Genomic DNA, 14749 nt, shown 5'->3' with positions numbered 1-14749 from the left:
CTCAGCAAAATGGGAATAGAGGGCAAGTACCTCAACATAATAAAGGCCATCTATGATAAACCCACAGCCAACATTATATTGAACAGCGAGAAGCTGAAAGCATTTCCTCTGAGATCGGGAACTAGACAGGGATGCCCACTCTCTCCACTGTTATTTAACATAGTACTGGAGGTCCTAGCCACGGCAATCAGACAAAATAAAGAAATACAAGGAATCCAGATTGGTAAAGAAGAAGTTAAACTGTCACTATTTGCAGATGACATGATACTGTACATAAAAAACCCTAAAGACTCCACCCCAAAACGACTAGAACTGATATCGGAATACAGCAAAGTTGCAGGATACAAAATCAACACACAGAAATCTGTGGCTTTCCTATATACTAACAATGAACCAACAGAGAGAGAAATCAGGAAAACAACTCCATTCACAATTGCATCAAAAAAATTAAATACCTAGGAATAAACCTAACCAAAGAAGTGAAAGACTTATACTCTGAAAACTACAAGTCACTCTTAAGAGAAATTAAAGGGGACACTAACAGATGGAAACTCATCCCATGCTCGTGGCTAGGAAGAATTAATATCGTTAAAATGGCCATCCTGCCCAAAGCAATATACAGATTTGATGCAATCCCTATGAAACTACCAGCAACATTCTTCAATGAACTGGAACAAATAATTCAAAAATTCATATGGAAACACCAAAGACCCCGAATAGCCAAAGCAATCCTGAGAAAGAAGAATAAAGTAGGGGGGATCTCACTCCCCAACTTCAAGCTCTACTATAAAGCCATAGTAATCAAGACAATTTGGTACTGGCACAAGAGCAGAGCCACAGACCAATGGAACAGACTAGAGAATCCAGACATTAACCCAGACATATATGGTCAATTAATATTTGATAAAGGAGCCATGGACATACAATGGCGAAATGACAGTCTCTTCAACAGGTGGTGCTGGCAAAAGTGGACAGCTACATGTAGGAGAATGAAACTGGACCATTGTCTAACCCCATATACAAAAGTAAACTCAAAATGGATCAAAGACCTGAATGTAAGCCATGAAACCATTAAACTCTTGGAAGAAAACATAGGCGAAAACCTCTTAGACATAAACATGAGTGACCTCTTCTTGAACATATCTCCCCGGGCAAGGAAAACAACAGCAAAAATGAGTAAGTGGGACTATATTAAGCTGAAAAGCTTCTGTACAGCAAAAGACACCATCAATAGAACAAGAAGGATCCCTACAGTATGGGAGAATATATTTGAAAATGACACATCCGATAAAGGCTTGACGTCCAGAATATATAAGGAGCTCTCACGCCTCAACAAACAAAAAACAAATAACCCAATTAAAAAATGGGCAGAGGAACTGAACAGACAGTTCTCCAAAAAAGAAATACAGATGGCCAACAGACACATGAAAAGATGCTCCACATCGCTAATTATCAGAGAAATGCAAATTAAAACTACAATGAGGTATCACCTCACACCAGTAAGGATGGCTGCCATCCAAAAGACAAACAACAACAAATGTTGGCGAGGCTGTGGAGAAAGGGGAACCCTCCTACACTGCTGGTGGGAATGTAAGTTAGTTCAACCATTGTGGAAAGCAGTATGGAGGTACATCAAAATGCTCAAAACAGACTTACCATTTGACCCAGGAATTCCACTCCTAGGAATTTACCCTAAGAATGCAGCAATCAAGTTTGAGAAAGACAGATGCACCCCTATGTTTATTGCAGCACTATTTACAATAGCCAAGAATTGGAAGCAACCTAAATGTCCATCAATAGATGAATGGATAAAGAAGATGTGGTACATATACACAATGGAATACTACTCAGCTATAAGAAAAGGGCAAATCCAATCATTTGCAGCAACATGGATGGAGCTGGAGGGTATTATGCTCAGTGAAACAAGCCAAGCGGAGAAAGAGAAATACCAAATGATTTCACTTATCTGTGGAATATAAGAACAAAGGAAAAACTGAAGGAACAAAACAGCAGCAGAATCACAGAACTCAAGAATGGACTAACAGGTACCAAAGGGAAAGGGACTGGGGAGGATGGGTGGGTAGGGAGGGATAAGGGGGGGAGAAGTAGGGGGGTATTAAGATTAACATGCATGGGGGGGTAGGAGAAAAGGGAGGGCTGTACAACACAGAGAAGGCAAGTAGTGATTCTACAACATTTTGCTATGCTGATGGACAGTGACTGTAAAGGGGTTTATAGGGGAGACCTGGTATATGGGAGAGCCTAGTAAACATAATATTCGTCATGTAAGTGTAGATTAGTGATAGCAAAAAAAAAAAAAAAAAAAAAGGGCAGTTCCTGTGTGTTAACCTCCAACGAGTTCTACACAAGGGTATAAAGGGCATATAAAAGTGTAGGCAAAGGGTCTGTTTGTGTTTATACAGAGGATCAAAGCCTAATTGGGCTACCCCGAAAATGAACTAAGATACGATATGAAAAAGAACTTCCAACATCTGCACCCTCTGGAAGACTCATGCCAGAAGATGATCATCAAAAAACCCCAACAAAGATCCACGCACTGCTACAGCTGTAGATGCACTCATCCCACCAGTTCCTGGACCTGCCATGGGAATGAGGAAGGAGATATCTAAGCTGGCCTGTGCATACAGTAAAACAACAAAATTGGACTGGATCTATACTGTTGGAACTCAACCAAGAATTTGGAGAAGTGCAAATTGTAGCGCTCCAAAGTCTTACAACTACAAACTATTTATTGTTAAAAGAACATATGGCATGTGAACAGTCCCTAGGAATGGGTTGTTTTAATTTGTCTGATTTCTCTCAGACTGTTCAAGTTCATTTGGACAATATCCACCATATCATAGATAAGTTTTCACAAATGCCTAAGGTGCCTAACTGGTTTTCTTGGTTTCACTGCAGATGGCTGGTAATTACAGATATGCTTTGGTTATGTAACTATACTCCTATTATGTTAATGTGTGTGTGCAATTTAAGTAGTAGCTTAAAACCTATACATGCTGAAGTTACTCTACAAGAAGATATATCAAAGAAATAATCAATCTTCCCATGTTTTCTTCCGCCTGCTACTTCTATAGCTTTTCTTCTTCCTTCCTAATTACAACCCTTAAATAGAATTCGTGCCTCATATCAAATTTACCCAGTATCATAATTCTTCCAAGTGGTAAAGATACCTCAAGACAAATGCTGGGCATAGAAGCCACAGGGCATAAATATGCAAAGAAGTAAAAAGCTAACTTTTTCAAACAATAAGGCTTCTCTCTCACTTACCAACTTCACATTTCCCTGTATGGCCCCGGAAGATGACTGGTTAGCCAGAGACGGGTAAGATTCCTCAAGGGAGGAACAACCTAAGACAGGCACAGTCGCAGGGGGTCCATCAGGTGAGAAATTGGGGATCAACAGAGGTGAGGCTTAGAACCTCACCCCACCGTTCTGAGAGAAATCTTCTGCATACGTGGATGTTTTATTGCCCTGGTCTAGCTTGGATTAACACATAGTCTACAGGCACACACCTGATCATCTACATGTGCTCTCTTACAACACTAAACTATGTTTTCTACCTTTATCTTGTATCTGCCTACCACTTCAGCATTTTATTAAAAATAATAATAATAAAGAGAGAAATGTGGTATCCACATATAAATCAAGTATAAAAACCAAATGAGTATTCATATTTGAACTGACTGTTTATAGTTCATAATGCATGAGCAAAACCGAAAGTTTCTGTGATGACTGCCCTTGTACTGTTCACTATGTAACTTATTCATTATGTAAGAATTTGTTCTACATGTAAAAACTTGTTTGTTATGCCTCAGAAGATTGGAGACTGACAAAAATTAGGCTTGGGGTGGAATAATGATTGTGCATTGAGCATTGACTCCCCTATACAGAATTTTATTGTCGTTAACAACCATTTGATCAATAAATATGAGAGATGCCCTCACAAAAAACAAAAAACAAAAAAAAAAAAAGGACAGACCTCCAATGGTAAAATAAATTAGTAACCGGGATGTAAGGTATAGCATAAGGAATATAGTCAAGATATTGTAACAGCCTGGTAGGGTGATAGCTGGAACCTAGAATTATGTATATAAATGTTCTACCACTGTGTTGTACACTTGAAACTCATGTAATGTAATACTGTGTGTCAACTACCCTTCAATAAAAAATAATTATTAAAAAAAAAAAAAATAATGACTATGAAATGAAGTCTTCACAAAAACTATGAGAACGGCATTTTGTCCCTTTTTCATTGTTTTCTCTGTCTGGGGAATTTCCACCCTTGGGGAACCTGAATGCTTCCACATGCCAGAGCCAGGCTCCAAGCTGCGGGACCATGGAAACTCTTTACTCTTTACTGGGGAGTCTGCCCTATGTATGTACCTCTTCATCTGTTAACTTGTATCCTTCACAGTAGCCTTCATTAAACTGGTAAATTTAGTGTATTCCTCAGTTCTGCAAGATGCTCTAGCAAAGTAATCAAATTAACTGAACCTAAGGAAGAGATACTGGAACCTCCAATCTGTAGCCAGTTGGTCAGAAGCACAGGAAACAGCCTGGTGTTCAAGAATTGCTTGGCCGCGCGTGGGGAACCCTCCCCAAAAACACACACACATTGGAATTGGGCCTGGGAACCCCTACACAGAATCTTTAAAAATCTGAAATAAGCATATTATGAATCAGATGCCTACTATACAACCAAGTATTGGCACATGATTTCAGCGATTGCATTTTTTCCTGGTTTAATGAGAAAGGACAGAAACATATCTAAGACAAAATTGAGGCATTTGCACTAAAAGAAAGCCAACTTACATCACCACCATCCATACAATGAAATATTTCACAAGGGTTGTAAAGATAAAAGTAGTGGGGAAACTTGTCAAAGATCAAACCTAGCATGGTGGCAGTGGGCAGCTTACTAGTGGAACAGGACTTAGTGGTAGCAGACTGTCACCTAGTGTGTCATGGCTAACATTTATTGGCTATATTTAAATTATAAATTCACATTCTGGTTATAAAGTTGTAAAAGAACAATGAACATAAAGATTTTATGCCCAGTCTTGTGCTTACATGTAAGTGAGCATTTTAATACAAATAATCATATTGTGGTTATGCAAAATAATGTTCTTATTCATAGGAAATAATACTGAAGTATTCAGGCATAAAGAGGCATGATACCTCCCGCTTCCAAGTGTCTCAGGAAAAACAATCTGCATATACATATATATGTGTGTGTACGTACACAGAGAAAGAGGGGCAGAGAAAGAACGATAAAGGAAATGGGACAAAATACAAACCATTAGTGAATCTGGTTAAAGAATACATAATGGCTAAAGAATTACAGCATCTCAAACTTGGCAGGCTCTAGCCTCTTCTTCTTAAAGATACAGATCTAGAATTCCCCAAGGAGTATTCTTAGACCAGTGACTCCCATTGGGGTAAGGGACCCAACATCAGAATCACCTGGGAAGGTGATTTCAGGATGCTTACAAATACCCCCTTCCTCCTCTCTCTGGGAATCCTGCTACAGTGAGCTACTGTCATAGACAGAAAAGCATGACATCCCTCTCGGACATTTCGGATATAAAAATTGTGACTTTCATGATTAAAGCCATCAAACTAGGCTACCAAGAGAAGTGACAGCCCGATCGCTGTCTACTAGGCAGCCTCAACAGAGCTGCGGTGCCACAAGGAGCACACTTTACAGAACAAGAGGGTGCTAAGGAGGTTTAACCAAAGAGGGTGGCCATTCTCTTGAGCACTGACTCTAACTCAAGCTCACAGGCTCAGAATGGTGAGGCAGTGCCTCTAGTGGAGGAGGCACACCTGCTTACAGCTGCAAGTCCTCCCGCGCTCCTCAGAGACAGCAGAGTGCTGATGGCCTTCCTGTCCAGTCACCGAAACAGCCCTGCATGGCTGAAGGCTCCGGCTCACTACCTTCATGACCCGTGTGTTAGGCAAACCTTCCCAATACATAAATGGAGGAGCCGAAAGTAAGTTTGTCCACTGAGGGAGATTCAAACCAAATCACATTTTTTCAACTGTGGCTCCAAATTCATTGATGGATCCTAAAACCATTTTAATGAATCATGACCTAACTTTTATTTAAAGAATGTAGAGAATAAAACAGGCAAATCACTGTGCAGTCAGGGTAAATACTGTTTCATGAAGCCTCTGTATCAGTTCTGTCAATATGTGAGCACAAGGGTCACCATCTAAATGCTTTCTGACTCTGTGCCGTAGTCAAAAAATATTTGAAAGCCACCATATCAGATACTGAAAGGCAAGAGAGTAGGAGGAAAGGAGCAGAAGAAAGATACAAATCAGGAGTGGCTGATCTGCCCAAAGGAAAGGGCAGGCTAAAACACTACAACATGCACACGCAGCAACCGGTTTACTGTACAGGTGCAGAGGTGGCAGAAAATGATCACACTCTTGGTGGAAAGAAATCAATCAGAGAAATTGGTAATAATATGTCTAATTAATCAGATAGGTCTTTTTTCTTTCTGAGGTAAAAGACAGCATGGTCTAATGTACACGAAAATATTCCACACATCTGGGGCATCAGTCCCCATAATAATAAAAAAATTAAAGTACTCCTAGGAATGCTTTCCCGGAAGGTTTATAGGAATGTATGCTTCATCAATTAGCCAAGGTTCAGTGACCTTCACCAAACAAGTTGTGAATTTTGTAGGAGCAGAAACAACAGGAAATCCCGAAAAAGCTGCCTCCTGCTGCTCGGTTTTCTCTACATCTCTCACACCAACCTTACCCTGCTTTTTCTGACCATATGCATATTCAATTAGACCAGATCAAAAGTACTTGCCCCTCCACTGAAATCTTCAAAGTTACACATTTCTTAACATTATTTTAATCTAAGTGAGGAAATCAGCAGGGACAGGAAGATCTTATAATCATAAAATACAAGAAGAAAATTACCCAAACTGAAACCGTTTGTAAATGTCACAATAAAAATAAATATCATGTTAAGGATGCACAAAGGTGTTGTTTTAAACATCAGAATATAAATGTCCTGTCCTCAAATTTTGTTCCATCTTGACTACTAAAAAAACAGACTGCAAAAAAGGCTGGGGACCACTAAACTATGTTTTCTACCTTTATCTTGCATCTACCTACCACTTCAGCATTTTATTAAAAATAATAATAATAATAATAATAAGGGAGAAATGTGGGATTCACATACAAATCAAGTATAAAAATCAAATGAATAATCATATTTGACCTGATTGTTTATAGTTCAGGATGTGTGATCAAAACCAAAAGTTTATGTGATATGACTGCCCTTGCACTGTACACCATGTAAGAACTTATTCACTATGTAAGAACTTGTTCACCATGTAAGAACTTGTTTGTTATGCTTCAGAAGATTGGAGACTGTTGAGAATTAGGCTTGGGGATGATTAATGATTGTGCATTGAGTCCCCTATACAGAATTTTATTGTTGTTAGCAACCATTTGATCAATAAATATGAGAGATGCCCTCTCAAAAAAAAAAGGCTGGGGTCTTCCCAGCTCCAGCATTAATCATCACTCAAAGGAGATTCCTCAAGCACATGGAAAATTGGCAATCTCACATTGTATTTTCATTAAGTACCTTCCCGGATTACCCTAGACACTGATTAAATCAATGAATGTCTCATGAGCAGTGGGATGATTATTTTAAGTAAATGTATTCCTTTTGGGCCATCCAGATAAGTGACTATTGTGTTCCTACAAAACCACCATTTCACTACTAACTTGAGCTCTACAGTGTACTATTGAGATATTTCTTTTATTCTCTGTTAACAGACATAATATATAATACCTTAAGGATATCAGGTATTATATACAAGTCCTAAAAGGTACTGTTCTCTTCAAAATGCTGTAACAATAACATCTTCAAAAATGCCTAAGTTTTTGGTTCTCCATGAACAAAAGAAAAGACAATGATTTAGGTTACCTACATGAATTGGGAAAATGATCTCAAGTAGTGGAACATTTTTCTGTTTGTAAGAAGACACCCAAATCAGATTACATACACAAGACTTTATTAAAGTGTTAAGGAGCATGCTAAGTGTAAGAGCAATTTGCAACGTAAGCTAAAACAGGATTAATCTAGGGCATAAAAAGCTGACTTGGGCTGAACAAGCCCAAATAGGTCTTAAGAAACCTACTGAGAAGGCTGAACTGAATACTCAACCTTGCCTGTAAACTGCATGGATTTTTCCCACACATTACTAGGTTACTGAAAATACAAATAATGCATGGTGTTAGAGCTCTGCACTCTTGTGGGTGGTGCACAGAGCACCACATTAACATGTTTCTCAAAAATGCTGCCTACATGTTAATAATGATTACAGACATCTTTGGACTTTTCTCCTCTCCTTCAAATGTAAAAAATGATCCTGAGAAGTTGAAACCATTATAGAGAGATCCCAGGATTATGCCAGTTCCTAAACCAACTGGAATCACCTGAGTCCAAAGAAGACTATTCCAGAATGAAGTCTACACTATGATCAATCAGGCCTTACATATATATATATATATATATATATATGCTTACTCGAAATTCACTAATGGCTGTGTTCAACACACGAGGAAAGCAGATGTCCTCTCTCCCTAGCAGTATCCTTCTGTTCCTATGGGAACAGTTTTGCACACTGTTAAGTTCCAAGGAGGCCTGCATCCATGTCACCAAGTATACCCAGTTTCCCTTTATATACATTTTACAGCTGCAAGCATTTATACACAAGTAAGTTCATAAGCTCCATGAAGACAAGGACTGCCCCTTGCTATCCATGCCCCTTATATATAAGAGTTCAATCATTGCTCACTGAATTGGTAACTCTGCCAGCCACCCAGATCCTGGAGCTGGGCTATAAGAGAGAACCTGAGAAGGCAGCAGAAAAAGAGAAAAAAATAACTTACTCTCCACTCAGGACACAAAGGGCTGCCCTGAGGTCATTACACCGGTTTTTCATTTGTATAAACACTATTTTGTTTTACTGATCCGGACCTAAACGTGGGCATTATAACACAGAGAAATTCAAAATCCTCTCTTACATTATGAAAACTTCTAAATCAGCTGTACTGGCAGTTAAGGGAGTTTGTAACTAGATATTCAAGTCAGTTACATTTATTGCAACCTTAGAGGCAGAAGGGAGTTTTTTTGTTATGTAGATAAAAGCCTACAACCTGAGCTGCCTCTCCCTAGCTCACTGTCCTGGGAATGACACTTCAAATCCCTGAGTTTCAATTTCCCTAGGAAGAGATAATTATACCTCATGCCACTGGGTTGTGAAAGCAAAATAAATGTAAATTATGTAAGAGGTTGGAAAAAAAAAAAAACCAACCCTTAATGGTTATCTCATCCAATCACCCGTCTAAAGATAACTTTGTGTGAGTGGTGGTCCAGGGGGAGGGCGCAAAAGCACAGGCACATTGATAACACAGAAGAATAGAGTAAGTCCTATCAGAAGCCAACCAGATGCCCAAAGAATAGGGCAGGGCAGTCCTCACCAGGAGTTGTGGAAGTAAGCACTACATGCACAATAGTCCTCTTAATCCTCATGAATTCTTTGTAAGTAGTGTTATTTCATACTACGAATGAGGCAACTGAGGATTAGAAGCATAAAAGTCTAAACAACTAGAAAAAAGGCAGATACGACGCTTTAAGGACCATTCACTTTCCAGCCTGCCAATTCATTAAGAACTAAACTGGGAAGTAGCTTCTTTTCAAGAACTTACAATGTCTAACAGCTCAACCTTACATATTTTTTTGTTATTAGCATTTTAGTGCTTAGAAAAAGAACACTCAATTTTGTTCCCACATAAAACAGTCATTCTTGCAAATATTGTTCAGCAAGCAATTTCAACTTTGAACAAAAGTTACATTTAAAAACAAATATACCTTAGGACGAGCAGGAAAAACACTTTAACACATGGCAGAATAACCTTTTGATGTCATGTTCTCTCTCCTTTTGCCTCTGCCCAACTGCATTAAAGGCATTTTCTATCCCAATTATTTCTCTTTCTCACTTACGCTAACGGACTTTTCACAACTGTTTTCCGTTATGGTGTGTACTTCACACTTCCAATGACAGGAACGATCTTGGATGATTTTTTCCATGTCTAGTTGTCTGTTGGTCAATTAGTCTATCAACCAAAGCACAGGTATCTAAACGTTTATTCTAGAAACACTTAAGGACTTAACTCTATTCAGGATCCCACTAGAGTTAAGCAGCCAAGGAAAGAACTTCCTGGCAGCCAAAGAAAACACTTAAAAGACTGACATGTTTTGACCTGTGAAAAGAAAAATGAGGATACCAAGCTGTTATCTCTAAGGAAAAAAAACAAAATTAACAGCATAAGCCATAAAACCATGTGGAGAAACACATGATTTTATTACAGTGCAGGAGACAAGGGGGCCTCAGTAAAAAACATGCAAAACAGATCCCTGACTTACGTTTTTCATCGTCAGCGTGTACCAGAGATGCTGCCCTGGACAAAACATCTAACGGTGTCTCCATTTCTGACTGGAGCCTAAAAGGATAAAAAAAAGAGAGAGAGAGAGAAAAAAAGAATTTAAACAGAATTCAAAAGACGCTTAGAATTCTGGTAGTTAGCTGTTAGAATAATCCCCCTACCCAGTACAAATCACAATTCTGACGAAACTCTTCCCATCCTGTGAGGAAATTCAATGGACTTGGCTCAGAACAGAGAGAGAAAAGGGTTAAATTCCATTCTGTCTACAGGCTAACCCTTGCTGATTCCAGGAAGCAGCTCATGTCAGAACTAAAGGAAGGAATACTGTGAATATTCATGCCCATGTTATTTGTGCATACAAATGTTTATGTGCGTGCATAACAGGCCTGTACAGACATACCCAGTAAAAAATAGTTTACAGAACAAAGGCTACTCTATGACCACAGCATTACTACCAGTCTGATTTTTGTGGTGGTGGTGGTGGTTAGTTGATTAGTTTTAGCAAAATTGCTAAAGATTGAACCATTCTGTTCTTTCGCCTTCAGGACCCTGTGAGCTTAATACATACACTGTACGCATGAAAAGTGTGTGAATGCAATTGGTAGGTTAAATGGTATTTTAAGCCCAATAGGAAATTCTGTTTTTAAAAGGTCAAGTTTTATAGTATACTTACTATCATTACCACCTATCACCATCTAGTGCCAGTTTTTTAATAAACCTGGATTTTTGCCTTGAATTGTTTACTTAAATTACAGAATACCTATAAAAGCAAAAACTGCCTAAGATGGCAGAAAGTCTTATAAAATCAGGCTACTTTTTTGCAGTTGACCTTTCCTGAATTATTTAAACACACACACGGGTGCACACATGCATGCAGACACAAAATTATTGGGAAAATACATACCCTATTAGTTCAACAACTAAGAAAAATACCTTATTGACTGCACTGCTTTAAAGACACTCAGCATTTCCTCAGCGTTCTCCAGCATTTACTGAGCACCTATGAATGTGCCAGTTACAAGACATGGCAGACCAGCTTTTCTTTATAATAGCCATACTTCAGGCCTCCAGGGAAACATCAATTCTGGAATCATGCAATATGATTTCATTCAATAAACATTAGCTACTAGGTGCTAAGGCAGGAAAAATAAAGCCCAGGAGCTGCCTTCGAAGAGCTTTCAATCCGAATGACAGATGTGGCCACAAGAAATCTAGTTAAGGCAGTGTTTTTCCAAAGTGTTTTGCCCTGGGTTGTTCGTATTTTGTAAGAAAGAAAATTGTTTTCTATGGTACATAAGTTTGGGGAAACACCAGGTTAACTGGATTAAGCAGCTCATTTTCCTTCCTGTGCTATGGCTATGCTGCTGTGGCTTCCTTCTGCTGGGAGCAAAGGCAGTGGGGAGTAGCTCTATATATTCTAAATATCTCCAATGTCCCCTGCCATCCTTTAACATTAAACATCTCTTAGGGCACACTTACAGAAATCGTGAGCTAAGGTAAAATGTGTGAAGTGCCAAAACAGTGCTATCAACAAAGTCCTCCACAGAAAAACAGATGAATCTGAAAGGCTTTGTGCAGAAACAAGAACGTGAGCTGAGTCTCTGAAGACTGCATGTAAAAGTTCTTCCAGAGGGGAAGAATGAAAGCAGAATGTATTCAAGAACAAGTTGCCCAAATCACTGGAAGGCAAGAGTAAAATGGGGACAGGAAGTAAGAGATGAGGATGAAAATTTCAACTGGGGCCCCACTGTGGAAGGACGGAGCATTCTGACGAGATTTGAGCTTGATTTCATATGTATTAAGCAGCCACCAAAATCTGAGCAGAGAAATGGTTGGACATCTTTGTGTCCTTGGAAAATGATTCAGGTAAGCACCACATAGTCCACTCTAGAGAATGGGAAGCCACAGGTAGGGCGGGCAATACAACCCCACAGAAGGTAATGAGGGGCAGTGGGTGTAAAAGAAAACTGCAGACACAGAACTAACTCACAGAGCTTGGAAGGTCCCAAGATGTGTAAGGAAAGACAAAGACCATATGATCTCTCCTATACGTGGAATGTAAAGACAAAAACAAGACCCCAAGGTCATAGACACCGAGAACAGATGGGTGGTCACCACAGGCAGGGGTTTGGGGGTGAGGGAGAGAAACTCCTGAAGAGGGCCAAAATGTAAAAAGAATAGGTAAATACGGTACATTGCTGAGAAACATCAGAACAAAAAGATGCGAGAGTTAGAGATAAATAACCCTCAGTGACTTGGAGGGCGGTGATGTCACAAGCCAGAGTGAATTTTCTTTTTCAACAGCAAGGGAGGGTCATATCAGAGGCAGAAAAGAGAAAAATCAATGACATTCACATTCCTAATCTCCTTTGTAAGAAAGAACAGATCCTCTCCTCAGAGGAAGGATTTCTGAACTTGTATGAAGGTGAAGAAAACAGTGAAAGATTTGAACAGACTGACAGGAACTCCCAAGGACCCAATTAAATTCTCTTCACCTAAACCAGTGTCCTCTTCAGGCAAGATCTGGGCTTGAAGTCCTTAATTGGGATTAAGTAAATGCTTATAGGCACTGTACTCCATACTGAAGTATTCAGAGTCACAATTCCATAAATGAATTTGCACGTGGCTTGGAGGACATGTCTGGAAAGATGCTGCCCTCTCAGTCACTTGGTCCTCCAGGACTCCTCTCTCAGCTCCAGAATTCGAAACCAAAATAGGTAATTTTAACATAAGCCTTAAATTATGCAAATGAGGCACAGAATAAAGTGTTATACACAGAAGTGAGATCTCAAAGCATCAATACATCAAATAGCACAAAGAAGTGTACCCAGAATTCTAGGATCAGGAAAGAAGAGGGTTTAAGTTTTATTCACAAATCTAAACCCCCAAGCAACTTACAAAGTAGGTAGATAAGAGACTAGGGGTTTATGGTTCACCGAGGAGGCACCTGCCATCTGCTGCAACTTTATTAATGCAACCATCCAAGCTTTATTACACAATTATTCTGAGTTTGGTGCAGTACTGCGGAGAGGTGAAAGAAACAGAAGATCCCTGCCTTCCTATGACCTTAACCATGAACCTAAAGTATATGAAATAGGATGATACCAATTTAAAAGGCCCTAATGAAAGACAAAACATGATGTAAAATGAAAATGACTATTGTGTGATAGAAGAGAGACCAGTGTCAGCTGAGGTGTTTACCTTGTGAACATCTATTCTTTCTCTGGTGTGTGTGCATGCACGTGTATGCTTTGAAAAGCCACTTCAAAGGTTTCCTTACCCAGTTTCTCTCCCTCCCCTGTCTGTCAGGCTCCTCTCTGACCTCTTACTCATCTGGATCACACTGTCTGAATCCTACCTGGATGCAAGGACCCTGTCTTATGCTTACAGGTACAGTCATGTTGGATCGACAGCCTGAGGACAGGCACCAAGGCAGGAATGAGAACCCCAAGAGAGACTGAAACCAGCCTGGTAGGACTGAAAATCCTTGTTAAGAAGATGGAGAAGCTAAGCTTGGGCACAACAGGGGTGGACTTAGGAAAGAGCCAGAGGCTGACCAGACAGGTTTACATTTAATATAGCAGGCAGCCACCATTAGTCCTGGAGCAGGCTGGCGCTGTGATGTTAATGGTATTTTAGTTTTCAGGCTCTGGGAGGATGGCCTGACTTGAGAGGTGAAGTGAGGAGTCACTGGAGGCAGATCAGTTAGGAGACTTCGATAGGAACCAGGTGTGAAATAAGGACAATGTGGGGCTGCTACAATAACACAGGTGAGAGATGAGGACCAGGACCCAGGCATTATCTAGCCACAAAATATCTAAGCAAATAAAGGTGGAAGATAACAGTAATAAAAAAAAAATTTTTTTTCAAGGCTTAGGAATTTTACATCTTATACAATATCTACAGTCCAATAAACCCAGTAAAATTATTAGTAAAATGGCGGGAAAATGATGCCTACAGTTTGTGATGGAAGGTCACATTACATTAAAAGACAAATCAGCACTCTGGTTAAGAAGGTGATCTTTGGACACCAACCTGAGTTTGCATTGGGCTCAGCCACTTCCTACGTGTGTGTCACTGGGAAGAGACTTTCCCCCTGTGTGTGTGTGTTTCCTCATCTGCAATGTAGGGATACTGATATTACCTACTCCCAGGGTGTTACAAGAGGTGAAGGGGCTTTATATGTATTAAAATAATTATTTGTAATGGATTAAAGACCAAAAAGATAAGACCAGAACCATAA

The 14749-nt window shown here is 39.6% G+C and overlaps 1 protein-coding gene across 2 annotated transcripts in view; it reads right to left on the bottom strand.

Moving 5' to 3' along the window:
* Positions 1–14749, bottom strand: part of VGLL4 (vestigial like family member 4) — a 174205-nt gene that overhangs the window by 149067 nt on the left and 10389 nt on the right. For both annotated transcript variants that reach the window (XM_036911375.2, XM_036911376.2), the window contains exon 2: positions 10487–10563. In XM_036911375.2, the coding sequence (XP_036767270.1) occupies positions 10487–10550 (64 nt within the window). In that variant the 5' untranslated portion in view covers positions 10551–10563. The remainder of the gene's footprint in view (positions 1–10486; positions 10564–14749) is intronic.

This window comes from Manis pentadactyla, chromosome 1 (assembly GCF_030020395.1).
Source record: "Manis pentadactyla isolate mManPen7 chromosome 1, mManPen7.hap1, whole genome shotgun sequence".
Classification (NCBI taxonomy): domain Eukaryota; kingdom Metazoa; phylum Chordata; class Mammalia; order Pholidota; family Manidae; genus Manis; species Manis pentadactyla.
This window is presented reverse-complemented; position numbering and strand designations above follow the sequence as displayed.